Source organism: Embiotoca jacksoni, unplaced genomic scaffold, assembly GCF_022577435.1.
Source record: "Embiotoca jacksoni isolate LCO1_2020_lvr unplaced genomic scaffold, fEmbJac1.0.p SCAF_1, whole genome shotgun sequence".
NCBI lineage: Eukaryota > Metazoa > Chordata > Actinopteri > Embiotocidae > Embiotoca > Embiotoca jacksoni.
The window spans coordinates 21,363,273-21,378,660 of record NW_027185229.1 but is presented as its reverse complement, the minus strand read 5'-3'; the positions used below and the strand labels follow the sequence as shown (position 1 = coordinate 21,378,660).

The following is a 15,388-nucleotide window of genomic DNA, read 5'->3' as shown; positions in this document are numbered from 1 at the left end:
TAAACTGACAGCTGAGTGTGTGAGATAAAGACTGCAGGTGAGGATCTAATATACAGAGCCTAGGAATGAACCAAACACTAATACAACTGTTTCCTCTTGTTTAAGCAAAAAGAATTTGGTTTATGTAGAAACAAGCAATGTTTTGCAATTGAATATTTCCCTCTCCTCCAAAACAGTTAAAGCTAAAATAAAAAAAATAAAATAAAAAAAAACACCCACCCCATTGCACCCAGAACTGCCACCTTCTGAAAGTGTTTGCAGATGTTACTAACAGAAAGCAAAGGAAACCCGGGCGACAGCTCACAGGGTAGATAGATATAAGTGTACAGTACATATATATAAAATATAAAATCTCAAATATATTTTATATATATATATACATATATATATATATATATATATATATATATGTATATATATTAAATTGTGTTAGGCTTTCACGACACAGCATTGAGGTGGTGCGTCAGATTATCATTTTTTTTCCTTCATTTTTTTTTTTTCAATTCCTATTATATAAACCAGAGGAGAGTCAAAGCAAAACAAATGAATCAACGAACAAACAAATGTGGGGAAAAAAAAAAAAAGGAAACTAAGCAACAGACGAAAGGCCTCCGCCCCGATCCGATGCCCCTCCTCCCCTCTCCAGCCCCCAAGCGGAGGGGGTGAACTAGCCCGGACGAGGTGGGACAGACCCGTCCAGCTGTACAGCGCAGTGAAACATAACTTACATATTAGCTCATTTTTTTTTTTTTTTTTACACGTACAGTCGTGATCAAGGCACAGGGATCTTCTACAAGTTATTTTTTTTCTTCAATAAAGTTGTACAAAATAATACATTTTACAGTCTGTACAAGAATAATAGTCCAGCAGTAAAATAAAGACAGACGTACTTAAAGCCGGGAGGGGGTGGGGGGTGGGGGGGGTGAGAGAACAAGACGAAAGGTACGGCGGGAAAGGGGGAGGGGGGGTCGTTGTGAGGACAAGAGGACTGATGAGGAGTGTGTGCGGGTGGGTGTATGTGTGAGTGTGTGTGTGTGTGTGTGTGTGTGTGCGTGTGCGTGTGTGCGTGTGTGTGTGTGTGTGTGCACTCCCAGGTAAAAATGTTGCATCCAGTTTCCATAAGTCTTAAACTTCATGCTTTCCTGTTGCCTTGTTATTTTTTTTTTCCTTATTAAATCAAACCTCTCTTTTATTTTTCACACGTTAGATTGTTATCAGATAGCAGCAGGGGCACAGGTGGGCGAGGATGGATATTTGTATGTGTGTGTGTGTTTGTGTCGGGAGGTTTTAACGGTGCACAAAGGCAGATCACACACAGTGTACACCAACACACAACATGGGGTAAAAACTAACAAAAACTTAAAAGTTGAATTGTGTTATTACAGGAATATATAATATTTATATTTATATATATACATATTTATATACACACATATATAAATATCTATATATATAGCTTGGATTTTTTTTGCACTGCATGAAGTTCACTGGTATGCATGGATTTATGCATTGTATGATATTTTTCTTATACATATTTTTTTTAATCCTTTATTTTGTTGTTGTTTTCCGCCATCCCTCCTCGACTGGTTTCTTGAAGAGCGAGTCATGTGAGCCGTGTGGTCTTATGGTAGAGTCACGCTCACGTCCACAGGCAGCCATTAGTCAATTAGTCTGTCTGTCCGGCCCCGGGCACAAAAAACGGCTTACAGCCCTCCTCTGTATCAGTTTGCCACCCTCCGTGACCGCCGCTCTCTTCTTGTCTTCCTTCCTTCGTCTTCAGCACGCGGTGAATAAACTCCTCTCTCCCAGAATGCATTATTTAATTCAGCCTCTGCCGCCTGTGAAAAGCAGGAGGGCTTGGTTTTTAAAAAGGTGTGTGCGCATGTGTGTGTGTGTGTGTGTGTGTGTGACTGCGATATTAAAACCTTCCTAAGAGTCTAAATGTCTTATTCTGTAGTGTGTGTGTGTGTGTGTGTGTGTGTTCATATATCTGAGAGAGCTAAAAGGAGCGATTGGATTCGAGTCTCGACCCTCTTTCCTGGGTCAAAGGTAGCTGAGTACAGCAGGCAGTCCAGGCTAATAGTTTGTTGGGGTATCTGTAACTTTGTTTCCTATATTTTTGTTTAAAAAAAAAAAAAAAAAAAAAAAAAAAGAGTCTTTCAGCAGTTCTGTTTTTCTGAAGTCATGTTACCAGAAGTTGTATCGGGGCGGAGGGGAGGGCAGGCAGTCAGCCGCTTGCTCGCTTGTTAGGTGGTTGGTGGAAGTGGAGGGGTGATTGGCTAACTGGTCATGGGGGGAGGGTGGAGGGGGCGGGGCGGGGTGGGGGGTGAGGGGGTGTGGGGTGGGAAGCTAGGTAGGTAGATAAGTAGGCCGGACGCCGCCGCCCATCACAAGAGCTCATACTGCCGTAGGTGCATCCTCTGTATGATGTCACGACAGTCATTGAAGACGCGGCGGATGTTTTCCGTGTCGACCGCGCAGGTGAAGTGGGGGTAACAGTAATGCCGTCCGTCCCCGCTGGCTGTGCTGATCCTCTGAAAGACACAGAAGTAAAGACAAGTCGGTGTTGACGACAATGTTGTCTGATGAACCCTCACGTAGGAATGTTCATTTGAACTTATTTAATGTTATTAATTATAGAGACAAGACTGTTGTTGATTTGTTCTTAGAATTGAAGCGTAAATGTTTGATCAGATTTGTATTTTGACCACTCGGACTGGCAGAAGCTCGACGTTTCAAGGAGTTATGCATTATTTCCGGCTACTTACTTTTAGCCATTTTACTCCATTTTTTTTTTTTTTTTTTTTACTCTTTGTTCTCACAATCTACTTTAAAATACAAACGCAACGAAGGTGGATCAAAAAGTCCCGCATGTACAGAGCGCTGCCCTGTGACATGCAGAGGGCAGAAGGAAGCTATAATCTTCATCAGTTAGAATTTCAACTTGTGCTGCTTGATGAGCTTCATCACCCGAGTTGCACGTGCATTTCTTTGTGCAGCGGTCTTTGCGTGTCTGGGATTTCTCCGTGGACTTGAGCAGAGAGCACCTGAGGTACATGTAAGTGGTGAGGAACCTCTTGTTGCATGTGTGTCATGCCGAGACATATTTCACCTGAAATCTACTGAGAATTTCTTTCAGGCAAACTTCCTGTGTGCACAGTAAATGAGTGAAAGATCAAAGTGTCCATCCGCCGCACGTCTGTTTGGACTTTGGTGACATCTTTGGTGCTAAGCTGTCGCTCGTGTGTCGAGTTTGAATTTATTACACACCACTTCCTCTGTATAATCTTTCACATATACGTTTAAAAGCTAATAAGAGCACCCAATTCAAGAATTACAACTGATTTTTTTTTTGGGCTAAATTTATTTAGGTGAATTGGAAAAAAGAGCCGATAGCTGTGTTTTGAATACATTTGGAGATGATGTTTATACAAATCTAAAATCTTCATTTACTGTATGCTATTGATTTATTCAATGGAACTTTAGTCTTTTATTGGCAAAACTGAATTAAATCCTCTCAACTGAGTCAGGAGTCAAACAGAGGAGAGATGGAGTGAAATGACAGCCAATTCGGAGACCATATCCCATGTAAATTAGCCATTAACAACCATATGATTATGATAAGAATAAGGTTTTTTTTTGTAATCACGCCTCATACTACACTGCTCTGTGACCGACATTGCAAAAATGAGGTAAAATAAAAAGAGAAACGGGTCAAATTCAAAAGGTAAAACAAGTTTTACCTTTTGAATTTGAGCTTTGTACACACCAGAAACTCATCCCGAATGAAGTACTTTGCCCTGGTGACACGTGGATCTTCTCCTGGCTCTGGTATTGCTGTTGGACGAGAAGGAATCTGGTCACAATGAAGTCGCCTTTACGCAGTGCCATTCAACCGTCACACAGTATAGCACTGTAGCTTCAGATAGAGTACTGCCTTTTAGTATGTGTTCACACTGACTTTTTACAAGCTAGCAAAAAGCTGTAACCATGAAGTCACATGACTGACACCCAACTCACTGATTGGACCGTCTTGGTAATGACAACCTGCATCGTCGGGGCTACATGGACCCACATGATGCAAACAAATTCTGGTGACTGACATGAACTCAGAGTAATCCAAATATCCGAGGCGGTCCTACCATCATCAGGTGTAGTGTAGCGTGCGAACTCCGGGAAATACTCCTCGATTTTAGATTTCCCTGCCAAAACCTTCTCAGCCAGCAGGTCCTGTTTGTTCAGGAAGAGGATTACTGAAATGGTCCGTAGCCACCTGTGGAGGGAAATGAACGAGTTTAGTGTCAGGTTTCTTTAGAATTAGTTAGATTTGGCCCCAAACTATGCTACAGGTCAGCTTTTGGAGAGTCGCTGTGTTTCAAGTGGCATTCTGTTTAAATGGGCTTTGGCTGACGAACAAGGGAGTTGTGGATTAAAAAGGTCTTAGAGCTTCTGCCATAAACAGTATAATGCCCTCACAATGAAAGACTAAGTATCCAGTCAGCGTCGACGCAGGAACATTATATTTATTAAATTTTTTGTAAAGTTTTCAGACATTATTGCTGCTGAACAGGTTTGTGATGTACATACCACATTGTTCAAGTTTACAGTGTACTCCTATTTTGTCTTGCAGAGGTAAATCTCACTGAAAAGATACCGTGGTGCAAAGGGCTGCACTTACACGGAACAGAAATTTATTCTGTTACCAAAGAAATATCCTTTTAAAGATCTCATATTTGACACTTTTATGGTGTTGTATTTTTTTGTAGCCTTAGTCTTCACCCTATTTGGTTTCAGGGCAACGATGCATGACCAATGGTACTGACTGTAGGTGCCATTTTAAGCCATGTTAGTTTGCCGTGTGCAAATATATTTACAAAATGTTTTTTATAAAAGTTTTTTTGTGATATAATGTAATGGTCACAAACAGAAAAATGTAATGAGTAATGGTAAAATCCAAAGTGTCTCTGACCTGTTGTTCCAAATGTTCTTGAAAAGATTGAGGGCTTCCTGCAGTCTGTTAGTCTGATTGTCTTCTCTGATCACCATGTTGTAGCTGCTACTCGCCACCACAAAGATGATAGCGGTCACATCTAAATATCACACACACACACACACACACACACACACCGTAAAGTAAGATTAACACACCAAAGATGAACAAAACAAGCAAATAAACTTCTATATATGTACCTGTTATTGATATTTAAAAAAAAAAAAAATTTAGATCTAAATGAAGAGATGGAAATGCATCTGACAAAACCAGACACAAGTTTCTGAACATGATACAAATTAATCAAAGTCAATAACTAAGAAAATTCCTAAATATTCCATCATCATTTCATCATAAAGCAATCCAAGCTGTAAACACCGTACCATTAAAACACTGGATCCACTTTCGACGTTCATCCCTTTGACCTCCGACGTCGAACATACTGAGACACAAGTTGAAATTTTAATTTACACTGTAGAAGCAAAGTAAAGGCTCGACATCAATGGATGGTGAAGAGAAACACGGTTTGACGTTTTAGAAAAAAAACATATCCATACAGTGTTTATTCACTATAAAAATAGATGATCTGATACAATGAAATTGATTGATTTGCCACTTCAAATTGTTTTTTCTACATCTCTCTTTGGATGTTTAGGCTCTTATGTGTATTTTTTTGTGTACTATAATTATCAGGGGGAAATCTTTTCCACGATTATTTTTTTTTTTACTTTTACTTTATTACACTACATTTTTATAAATAAAGTTTGCCATAACTCACTGGAAATTGACTTTGTCTATTTGAAATCTTGTCTCAAAGATCCCAGATGTCAGTACTCTGCATCTCAGCAGGTCCTGAAATAAAGAGAGGGAATACGAGGGTTAAAGAAAATAAAAGCAGAAAACAGTACAGTCAGTCTTGAAGGTGGAGGCCAACAGCAGACAAAGAGAAGTTAGTGGGCCAAACCACTACAGCTGAAACAGATTAACAGAATAAATACAATAATTCAACAAATAGACTGTATATCTTTAGAACAAGAATAGAATCACCTCTAAGACCATCTTCTTTTAGGCCACAGTTTAGAGTTAATCATTAAATGCTATTTTTTAATCAATTTGATTGTTCAATATATAAAAAGACAGAAAAACAGTAAAACAAAATTATCTTTACAAACTCAAGAGTTTTACCTGAGCAACAGAATAAAATCCCCAAATATTCAGTGAGAAAAGCAACAAATCCTCACATTTAAGAACCTGAAAACAATGTCCAAAACAACTGCAGATTGACCATACAGTGCCTACGAATGTATATTCACTATACATTTTATGTAATACATTTTTTTTTTTTTTTTTTTAAATAAAATCTGCACTACACATTCCCCTCAAAACTCGTACAATAGACAAAGTATCCATGACTGATACATAACTTTTTGCTAACTATTTGACAAGGCAATGTGTACATATGTAAAAAAATTCCCTTGATGACAGAAAATGACAGTGACTTCATGAAGGTCAGCTTATGGTTCTCATGTCCACGTGGGTCAGAGTGACGTGAACGTTATCATCTGCACAAGTTGGACCCTGTGCGATCGTCTGTGCGCGGACTGGCCGCAGATCAGGCATGAACAACTGCACACGCTCATTTTGCAAATCCTATGTATGTTCTGATATAGTGTATGTACAGTATTACACATCCTTGGACCAAGCTGGGGTAGATAGCTCTGAAAAAAGTCAGAATTTGAAAATACAGCTCTCCTTCTTCCTGTCTCTACCCTAAGCACCTCCCGCCAAACGAGCACACGCACACGCTTTAGTCATGAAGTTCTCTTCATCTCTGAAACATTTGGCCAATATTGACACGTGCTTTATTGCAGATTGTGAAAGTTGCACAAGGATTGTTCTCTTTTTGGATGTTTGAGTTGATTAAGAGTATGAATGGCCTTAGTAAAGAAACTGTTCATGAGCAGTGGTCCCAGTTGTGAATGACCTGTAGCGCCTGCCAAGGAGCAGCGGGTCAAACAGGTGCTAGCCACGGTGTGAACTGTCTTCGAGAGTATGAATGGCTCAGGAAAGGTAGCGGATGTTGGTGAGTGAGTCGGAACAGCCAATATGAACGCCCTCTCTCTGAAATGACCTGTAATTGCCCTTCAGTCTCCATCACGCGCTACATTTTCTGGAGACTGAGAGCTAAGAGGAGATGCAGACTTTTAGCGTTCTCTCTGAACACTTCAATTACCATATGCTGAAAGGTTAATATGGATATTTTTGCATACTGATGTCACCAAAAAAAAACTGCCTATTCCAGCTTTAAGGAGTTTCAGACAGTTTTGTTTTTTGACGTTTTAATGTTATTCAGTTAAACACAATTGGGAAAGGAGCTTTTCTTGTTGAGCTTCACAACAACCATTTTGATAAGTAACGGTGTTACTAAATAATATTATCACAGTGTGACAGTGAGCAAGCACTCACAATACCGGGAGTCTGATACTAAAGCCGCTTCAAGGAATTCAGCAGTCATTCATCTTATTCTGACTTTAGTTTTATTATATTTACATTGTGCTTTTCTAGTTGTTAGTTGAGTTCTATAAAAAAAAAAAGGCTTATGTTAGTTGCATGGATGTCAAACTATTATTAAAGCTGTTGCTTGTGGTGAACATCTTACCTGATCAGTGGGTGTGTAGTCGTTCTGCCTGACCACATCGATCCTGTCTAAGAAGCTGCAAAGAGAACAGAAAAATACAGACAGTTAGATCCCAGCTGCTGTCCTGCAGGAACATAATAATAATTATACAATAACATAATAAAACTATAATTTACAATATAGTTACAATAACACAGCAAAACATGTCAATTCAATAGCCCACTTTCAGTAATCATCCAAATAAATGCTACTTAGGACTACATGTACCGGCTGTGAATGCACCATAAAATCTGATTATACTGACGAGCCTACACAAACAAACACACACACACAGTGGTCCAACCCAGTACAGTAATAAGATGAGAAAGATGGAGGACAGCAGTCCCTGGACGGCCACGAGGGGGCGCGTGTCTCAATTCACAGTGAGATCAGAGGCAGCCAGTCTGAGTCACCAGCAGCCGTTTGCTCTGTCAGACCCGAGAAGCCTCGTCAATGGAGCTGTTGTAGTAGTAGTTGCACAGGAGGAGAAGTGTGTATCTGTGTGTGTGTGTGTGTGTGTGTGTGTGTGTGTGTGTGTGTGTGTGTGTGTGTGTGTGTGTGTGTGTGTGTGTGCATGTGGCAGTGTGTATGTGCGTGGGTGGGTATGCAGGCCTACAGTGCGCTCAGATTTGCATAGTGCCTACCCAAGCGCATGTTAATTGTTCTGCTGAAATGGCCTACATGCTGCTGCTATTCAAGGTGTGCGAGTCGCCCTGATGTTTTCATGGTGACTGCATCATGGTCGGCTGCTGGATGGAGGTGTCTGTTCAGGATTCAAAACTGGCCACAGACAAGATTAAATGTCTGAAACGGAGAAAAAAAAAATCAACGACTAATGATCCTTCCTTGTGTATAGGGTGCAGTTCTACTATATATGTGCATATACAATGAATCTGAGGACTGGGATGGCTTAGAAAAGCGTGGACAAAAAACAACAACACACAAATAAAGAAACATCCCTGCTGTCTTGCCAGTACTTTCATTTGTACAGAAACATATAGAAAGAAGAACAGGAGTGGCTCAGCCACGGACAGAGGAGTGAGCTGAACTGAGGCCAGCTCCGCTACACTGGGAGGAATTTGGTGATTATCTATAAATTACAGTGGCAACCATCCTACAGTAAGTGTCCCACTAGCCTGCATCAGTCAAGCACAAGGACTGCTGGTTTTCCAACAACGAGTCCTCTTAAGGGTGACGAAACGGCACACGAGTGCTGAGAGGGGGGATCATCTACAGAAGCAGAACTTCTACTAAAGACAGCTCTGTGTGCACTAATAATATTCATATCATCCAAATGATCCAATCACTGATTTGCTGCTGTTCTTAAACATGTAAGAAATAAGAATTGGGAAACTCCTGCAGAGGAGAGCTTGTTAATGTCCCTGCGTTTGCCTCGTGTTGCCACAGTATATTAAACATTAAAATCTCATTCTATTCAACTCAGCTGAAATACTGAATTGAAATTAAATTCAATGCAAATACTTTCAGGGGTCCCCAACATTTGCCAGAGGAAGGTCTACAGATACTGCCTGACTGATACATTTAGAGTGCAGATGTGAGTCTTTTTGGAGATCGACAGGAACAGAAATATTTGAGATGTTGTGTCAGGTGGACGGACAGTGACTGTGAAGCTAAAACAGTTTGAATTATATTAATCAACTTCCCTAAACTATTATTAAAAAAAAAAAATTGGTGTTATCGTTTGTCTGTCTTTGCAAACTGGTCAAACTGTAGGCCTCAACAAATTATTAAAATAAAGGTGAAACACTGGCTGAACTAGCCACAAAAAACATACAACTGGTAACTATGGAGTTGGAATAAATAGCTTTATTTTTTTAAAGGCAAAGATTCCTACAGTGTGTGCCTGAATATAAAACTTTTTTTTGGAATGTATATGATCCTGATTCATCATGGCACTGCTTACAACCTCCACTAACCAATTTCCTGAAAACACCCCCCCCCCCCCCAAAAAAAAAAAAAAAAAAAAAAAAAAAAAAACCTCTGCAATGACTCACAAACTAAATATGTTGGGATCCACTCTTTCCTGGTTACTTGCTAAAAGGTGGCTCCTGACATAGACAGACCTGCTAATTCCCCACCATGTTGGATTCTCGGCCTGCCCAGCTGTCTGCTTTGACTGATTGTCTGCACTCCCGTCCTTACAACTAGAAAGGCAAGGCGCCTGCTTGTAGCTGCCTCTCAGAGAACAGGTATGCAGCCCCCTCTGAGATAACTAGGAATGTGGCAGGCAGGGGTGAAATGTGACAAGAGGGCTGCAGGTAACACACTGCAAGGAACAGGGGGCTGGGTCTGCGGAAGCTGCAGTGCTGGACGGACAGCCAGATAAAAAGACAGTGAGTAAGGAAGAAGTACTGAAAGAGAAACGGAGAAGGACAAAGAGTTTGGGGAACTGTGTGTTTCTCCGCACAAATGCACACTGACACAGATATATAGAACACACATGGAGGCTATTAAGCAGCCAACCGGTTGGGTACCATCGACTCTCTGCAGGGGCCAAGTGGCTCAGCTGTTCCCACACTACAGTGCCTCTGCTGTGCCAGCAAACCCAGAGTCCTCAGCGAACGACCGCTCGGAGCCAAGCAGCCCCGCATGCATGCACAGCTCAGACCCTGCGAGCCAGCGTCTAACTTCATCTTCCTGTAACATACACATACGAAGCTCGCAAAAAAAACAACATTAATAATCAGGGCGTGACAGAATCTAAAAGCTCTAATGATGACAGAGCTAACATGGCTGCCGCCGACATCTGCCGAGGCCAAACTCTTGTTTATCTACAGCTCTGGTCTGAGGCGTCGACACGCCCAGGACAAACACTCAACTCAATTTTTAGCAGTTCTCCCTATTAATAGGAGAAGTGCCAATAATAACCGTGCCTCGTAAGTTGAACTAAATAATAGTGGCTGCCCCAGTAACAGAGAGGTCTGCGGTGTTATGTATAACCTGTCAGGGTTATTCTGGGGTAGCAGACAGGCTGACTTAAACTCTGGAAATACACACAGCACTTGTCTGGGGACTGAAAATAACCCTGTATTTACAAAAAAAGATAAAGTGCATTATTTGACTTTACTGTACTTTTTACTTTGTATATTTTTTTGCAGGTTCAATTACTGAATTGTAGGAAAAGCAAATAATTAATACAGTAGTTCTATCTTTTAAAAAAAAGTTAAATTTACTGCTGTACAAATAAAAACAATACTGGGAACTGTTTTATTATGTGTTTGTAAATATAAAACAAAAACATAAATTTCAACTTCAAGAAAAAAAAAAAAAAGGTCAACTTCCCTCAAAATTCTGCTTTAACAATTACCAAAAATAAACACGCTAAAACAGCAGCATGTATCCGCTTTGCATGTCAAACCTGAGAAAGGAGGTCTGTACTGAAACACTCGTTGGAATTGTTTCTGAATTTCCTTCTCCACAACGAAACAGACATCTTCATACGCTGGAAAGGCTTGAGGGCCCTGCACAATCAACAGTATGCGTACTGTCCCAGCAGAGCTGATAACACTCCCATAATGCAGTCATCTTGTTAAAGTGGCAGCATTAGGACACAGGATTACCCAGATTATGAGCTAGTATACGTCCTGAACTCTACACGGGATTACGCTACTCTGAGCTGCACAACTGTGTTTACTCGTCACTCAGCTGGACTGCAAAATAGTCTCAATTATTATCTCTATTTATTTAGATTAAAAAAACATAAACTTGACAAGAAACCTGAGTGAGATTTATAGTGTTTTTTTTGTTAATTTGATACTTACATTTTAAAATCATGATATAATTTAATTTGAATTTTTACAGTTTGCCAATGTCTCTTTTTTTTTTAAAAACAGCCAGCACTCATTATTAAAGAACAAAGGAACTGTCATAACAAATGCAACAACAATTACTTTGTTTTTTGACAACATCTGGAAAACTTTGCCCTGCATCCGAACAGCTCTACTGAAAGGCTGTGACACACACGCACGCACGCGCACACACACACACACACACACACACACACATACACACACACACACACACACACACACACACACACACACACACACACACACACACACACACACACACACACACACACACACACACACACACACACACACACACACACACACACGCACGAGTTAGCGGGAAGGATTACGTCCCTAAAAAGCACCTCTTTCCACATCCACTGTAATCTATTTACCTCTACCAGGTTTTCAAAAGCTCTACAAGCCACTTCTTTTAATGTCCTTGTCATCTCATTTAAATAAAAAAAATTAAAAACTGACAAAAACTTGTTCATTAACAAAGAAATACAGTGTGTATTTCTGTCGAAATAAAAACCCAGTTAAATTGGTTAAACAGCTAAACAAAGAAAAAAGGAAAATAGTTCATCCTTTGTAAATAAAGTTAAGCATCAGGTGGGAGTGTTAAAATCAGAAACTTAGGATTTAGAAAGTTGAATGCATGATATATACATCCGTCACTTAATTTAAAAATACTTTACTGTTATTGTTATTAACACTAATATGGATACTTGAACCGTGCACATACAATAAAATAATTTAATTACGCCGTGAAACGAGCACATTTTACTAAATCTTTTACATTCAAATGGCTTTAAAACCGATCCATAAACATAAAAATTCAAAGTAAGTCCCAGTTTGCAAAACTGAGAGCAAACACTTGAATTTGTCATTTCAGGACACTCAAATCCATCTCTGCACACGAGAAAACTTGAAGCTTTTTAGAGAAAACTGAAGCTTTACAAGCCTCCGAAGAACCAAGTCAGAAAATGGTCATGGCGCTTCCTCAAGGGGGGGAAGAGATCCTGCACGGCCCGAGAGGAGCCATTCGAGGGGCTTAAGGCTTTACACTGGGAGCCGACCAAACCAAAGGCTTCACCAGCCGATCCTTAATCAACACACACACACACACACACACACACACACACACACACACACACACACACACACACACACACACACACACATCCAGAGAGATAGAGAGAAAGAGGAGGAAAGAAAAGAGAGAGAAGGCTGTGTCTGACATTACAGCAGCTGCTCCAAAAATAGCTCCCTGGCGCCCTGGCCTCCAGCTTGGTTGTCATGGTGACAGAACCACAGGCACTATAAATAGACAATCGGCTCCAAATCTTGTGCTACTGGAGAGGGGCCAGAAAAAGGGGAGAGACAGACACAGAGAGAAAAGAAAAAGAAAGGGAGAGAGAAAGCATGAGGAGAAAGAAGGATAGAAGAGGGGGAGAGAAACAGAGAGAGTAACAAAGAGATCCAGAGAGAGAAATGCAGGGAATGAGGTGGGTTATAAAGAGAGTGGAGGAAAAGTGCAAGACAGAAGAAAAGAAACAAAAAAAAAGATCAAATTAAAGAAGTTAGGAAGTAACACAAAAAGAAAAGGGACTAAAAAGGAACAGATTGTGAAGAATATAACAAAAAACAAAAAGGTGGAAGAAGAGAAGTGAAAGAGAAAGCAGAAACCCAGAAAAACACAAATCAAAAAAGAAACAAAAAAGAAAGAACAAAATATAAAAAAAAAAAAAAAAAAAAAAAAAGTGTAGTAGGCTATCAATGAAAAATGCGAAGTTTAGAAGAAAAAAAATGAAAGAAAAAAGAAGAGGGATAAAAAGAAACAAAGACAAACAATACGGGAAGAGCATAAGACCACAAGAAAGAAAAGAAACAAGTCAAAGAAATACAATTTAAAAGAGGGATACAAAAAGAGAAACAAAGGCAAAAATCAGGGATGAAAATTAGACCTAAAGAAAGGCTAAAAGAAGAAAAGAAAAGCAATAAAAAAAAAATTACAGAGAAGTTAGAAAGAAAGAAAAACTCAATTAAAGAGAAACAAACAAACAAAAAAAAACTAAGAACAAATAGAAAGAAAACAAGATAGAAAGAGTAGGACGTGAGAGGCGGGCCTGCTAACAGTAACTGAACATTGTGAACAGCACAATCACTGATTACACACAGCATTCAGAAAATCACAATACAGTGAGATTACAGCAGCAAAGTTTCCCAAAGCCGTCTCCAAATTAGCCTTAAACACTTTAAAACCCAGCTCAAGCATATTTCTCAAAAACACGTATTCAGGACAACACCACACGAAGGCGACATCAAAAATTATATGTTTTAAAACGCAAAATCTGTGCTACGTTCACACCAAACGTCTCCACACCACCACGCTGTTTTTGAGCCCCTCAAATGAAGACTTTTGAATACTTTGCCAAACTCAGTTTTATCTTTAAAAACGCCGGACAGGTGGAAACGAATAATTTTGGAAAGTCGCATTCGCTTCCTTATTGGGTCTTAAAACATCAGCCTCGGGTACCAGTGGTTAATTCAACTTGGGTAAGGAACCAAGACGTTGCCGACCTCGTCGTCTGTGCTAGCAGCAGCTGTGAAGTTAAATTTGCATTTCATAATGCCAACACTTCCTACTCGTGGAGGAGGAAACCTACTTGCGACAATTCCAGTGTCCATCAGCTGTTTTAAAATGAAAATGTGTAAGTGGAGATGTAGCCTAAGTACTGACACTAACACCCCCCCCCCCAAAAAAAAAAACAAAAAAAAACAACCCAACAACCATCGGTTTGTCTTTGCCCATCCCTCATTCTCCCCCCTCCGTCTTCACCTCACTCCCTTCCCCCTCCTGATGAGTCAGAGACTCAATCCCAGCCATTTTCTGTCCTTGCAGAAACATCACTGCACATCACAGAGACAGCTAGAAAGAGAAAGTGTGTGTGTGTGTGTGTGTGTGTGTGTGTGTGTGTGTGTGTGTGTGTGTGTGTGTGTGTGTGTGTGTGTGTGTGTTGGGCACATTATCGCTCGGACAAGATTTTTAAAGAATCATTATTGAACGCAACGGTAAAGGAAACAGATACAGGATGTATGGAGGTGATCCGTCAGATTCCTCCCCTCACTTTCCAAGCTATTTGTGACACACATTTCTCCGTTTCCTCTCAACATCTGGCTAGCGAGATTGACCACAGTTATTCACCATGTATGTTTAAACCCATTATTTCTGATAAACTTAAAACCTCTGAGAAAAGCCTGACTAAAGGCTTTAAAATGTTCTGTGTTCGAAGAGGAAAACCGCAGAATAATTGACAACTAATGTTTGTTCCACAACTAAACAATTTATTGTGATTTTTAAGTGACGAACCACATGCTCTATGTATTGCCATCGCAAGTTTCCAGAACCCAAAGTCACATCTTTAAATCAATTTAGAAAGAACAAAATAGTTTGGAATGTTATCCCGAGTGTTTTAAAGTTGAACAAAGCAACAAACAAAAAAAAGAATAAAAAAAAAAGTTAAAAAAAAAAGCAGTGAATCTTCAGATTTAAGAGCAATTGCTGGCATTTCCGCCTGACGAATGAGAATTTAGCACTTGTACTATTTAGTGATTTGATATCATATATAGTGAAATTATATAATTTTATGCAGCTTCAGAGATTAAACGCCGTTTCATTCATGCCGTAGTTTCCTTTAATTTCCCTTGATATTTAACATCTTTATGACATTATAGAAATTTATATAGAAATTACATACGCAGCGATGTTTGTTACTACATCCCCCACCTCAAATGAATCAACATTTTTTTTCCAATTTCTGCTGAGCAATAACATTTTCTAACCTGTACGGGACAGTGCAACAAGCAATGGACACAACACTGACATCTTATCGACTTTTAAGATAA

At 39.8% G+C, this 15,388-nt stretch overlaps 1 protein-coding gene across 4 annotated transcripts in view; it reads right to left on the bottom strand.

The window, feature by feature from the left end:
- Window positions 1-81: 81 nt before the first annotated feature.
- The window catches only part of LOC138196930 (guanine nucleotide-binding protein G(s) subunit alpha-like), a 33,300-nt gene continuing 17,993 nt past the window's right edge, over window positions 82-15,388 (bottom strand). For 2 of the 4 annotated variants that reach the window (XM_069147321.1, XM_069147329.1), the window contains exons 6-12: window positions 7,650-7,704; window positions 5,769-5,842; window positions 5,374-5,432; window positions 4,970-5,090; window positions 4,143-4,273; window positions 3,744-3,837; window positions 82-2,534 (exon numbers count right to left, since the gene is read on the bottom strand). In XM_069147321.1, the coding sequence (XP_069003422.1) occupies window positions 2,288-2,534; window positions 3,744-3,837; window positions 4,143-4,273; window positions 4,970-5,090; window positions 5,374-5,432; window positions 5,769-5,842; window positions 7,650-7,704 (781 nt within the window). In that variant the 3' untranslated portion in view covers window positions 82-2,287. The remainder of the gene's footprint in view (window positions 2,535-3,743; window positions 3,838-4,142; window positions 4,274-4,969; window positions 5,091-5,373; window positions 5,433-5,768; window positions 5,843-7,649; window positions 7,705-15,388) is intronic. The other 2 variants (XM_069147336.1, XM_069147343.1) reach the window with 1 other exon arrangement.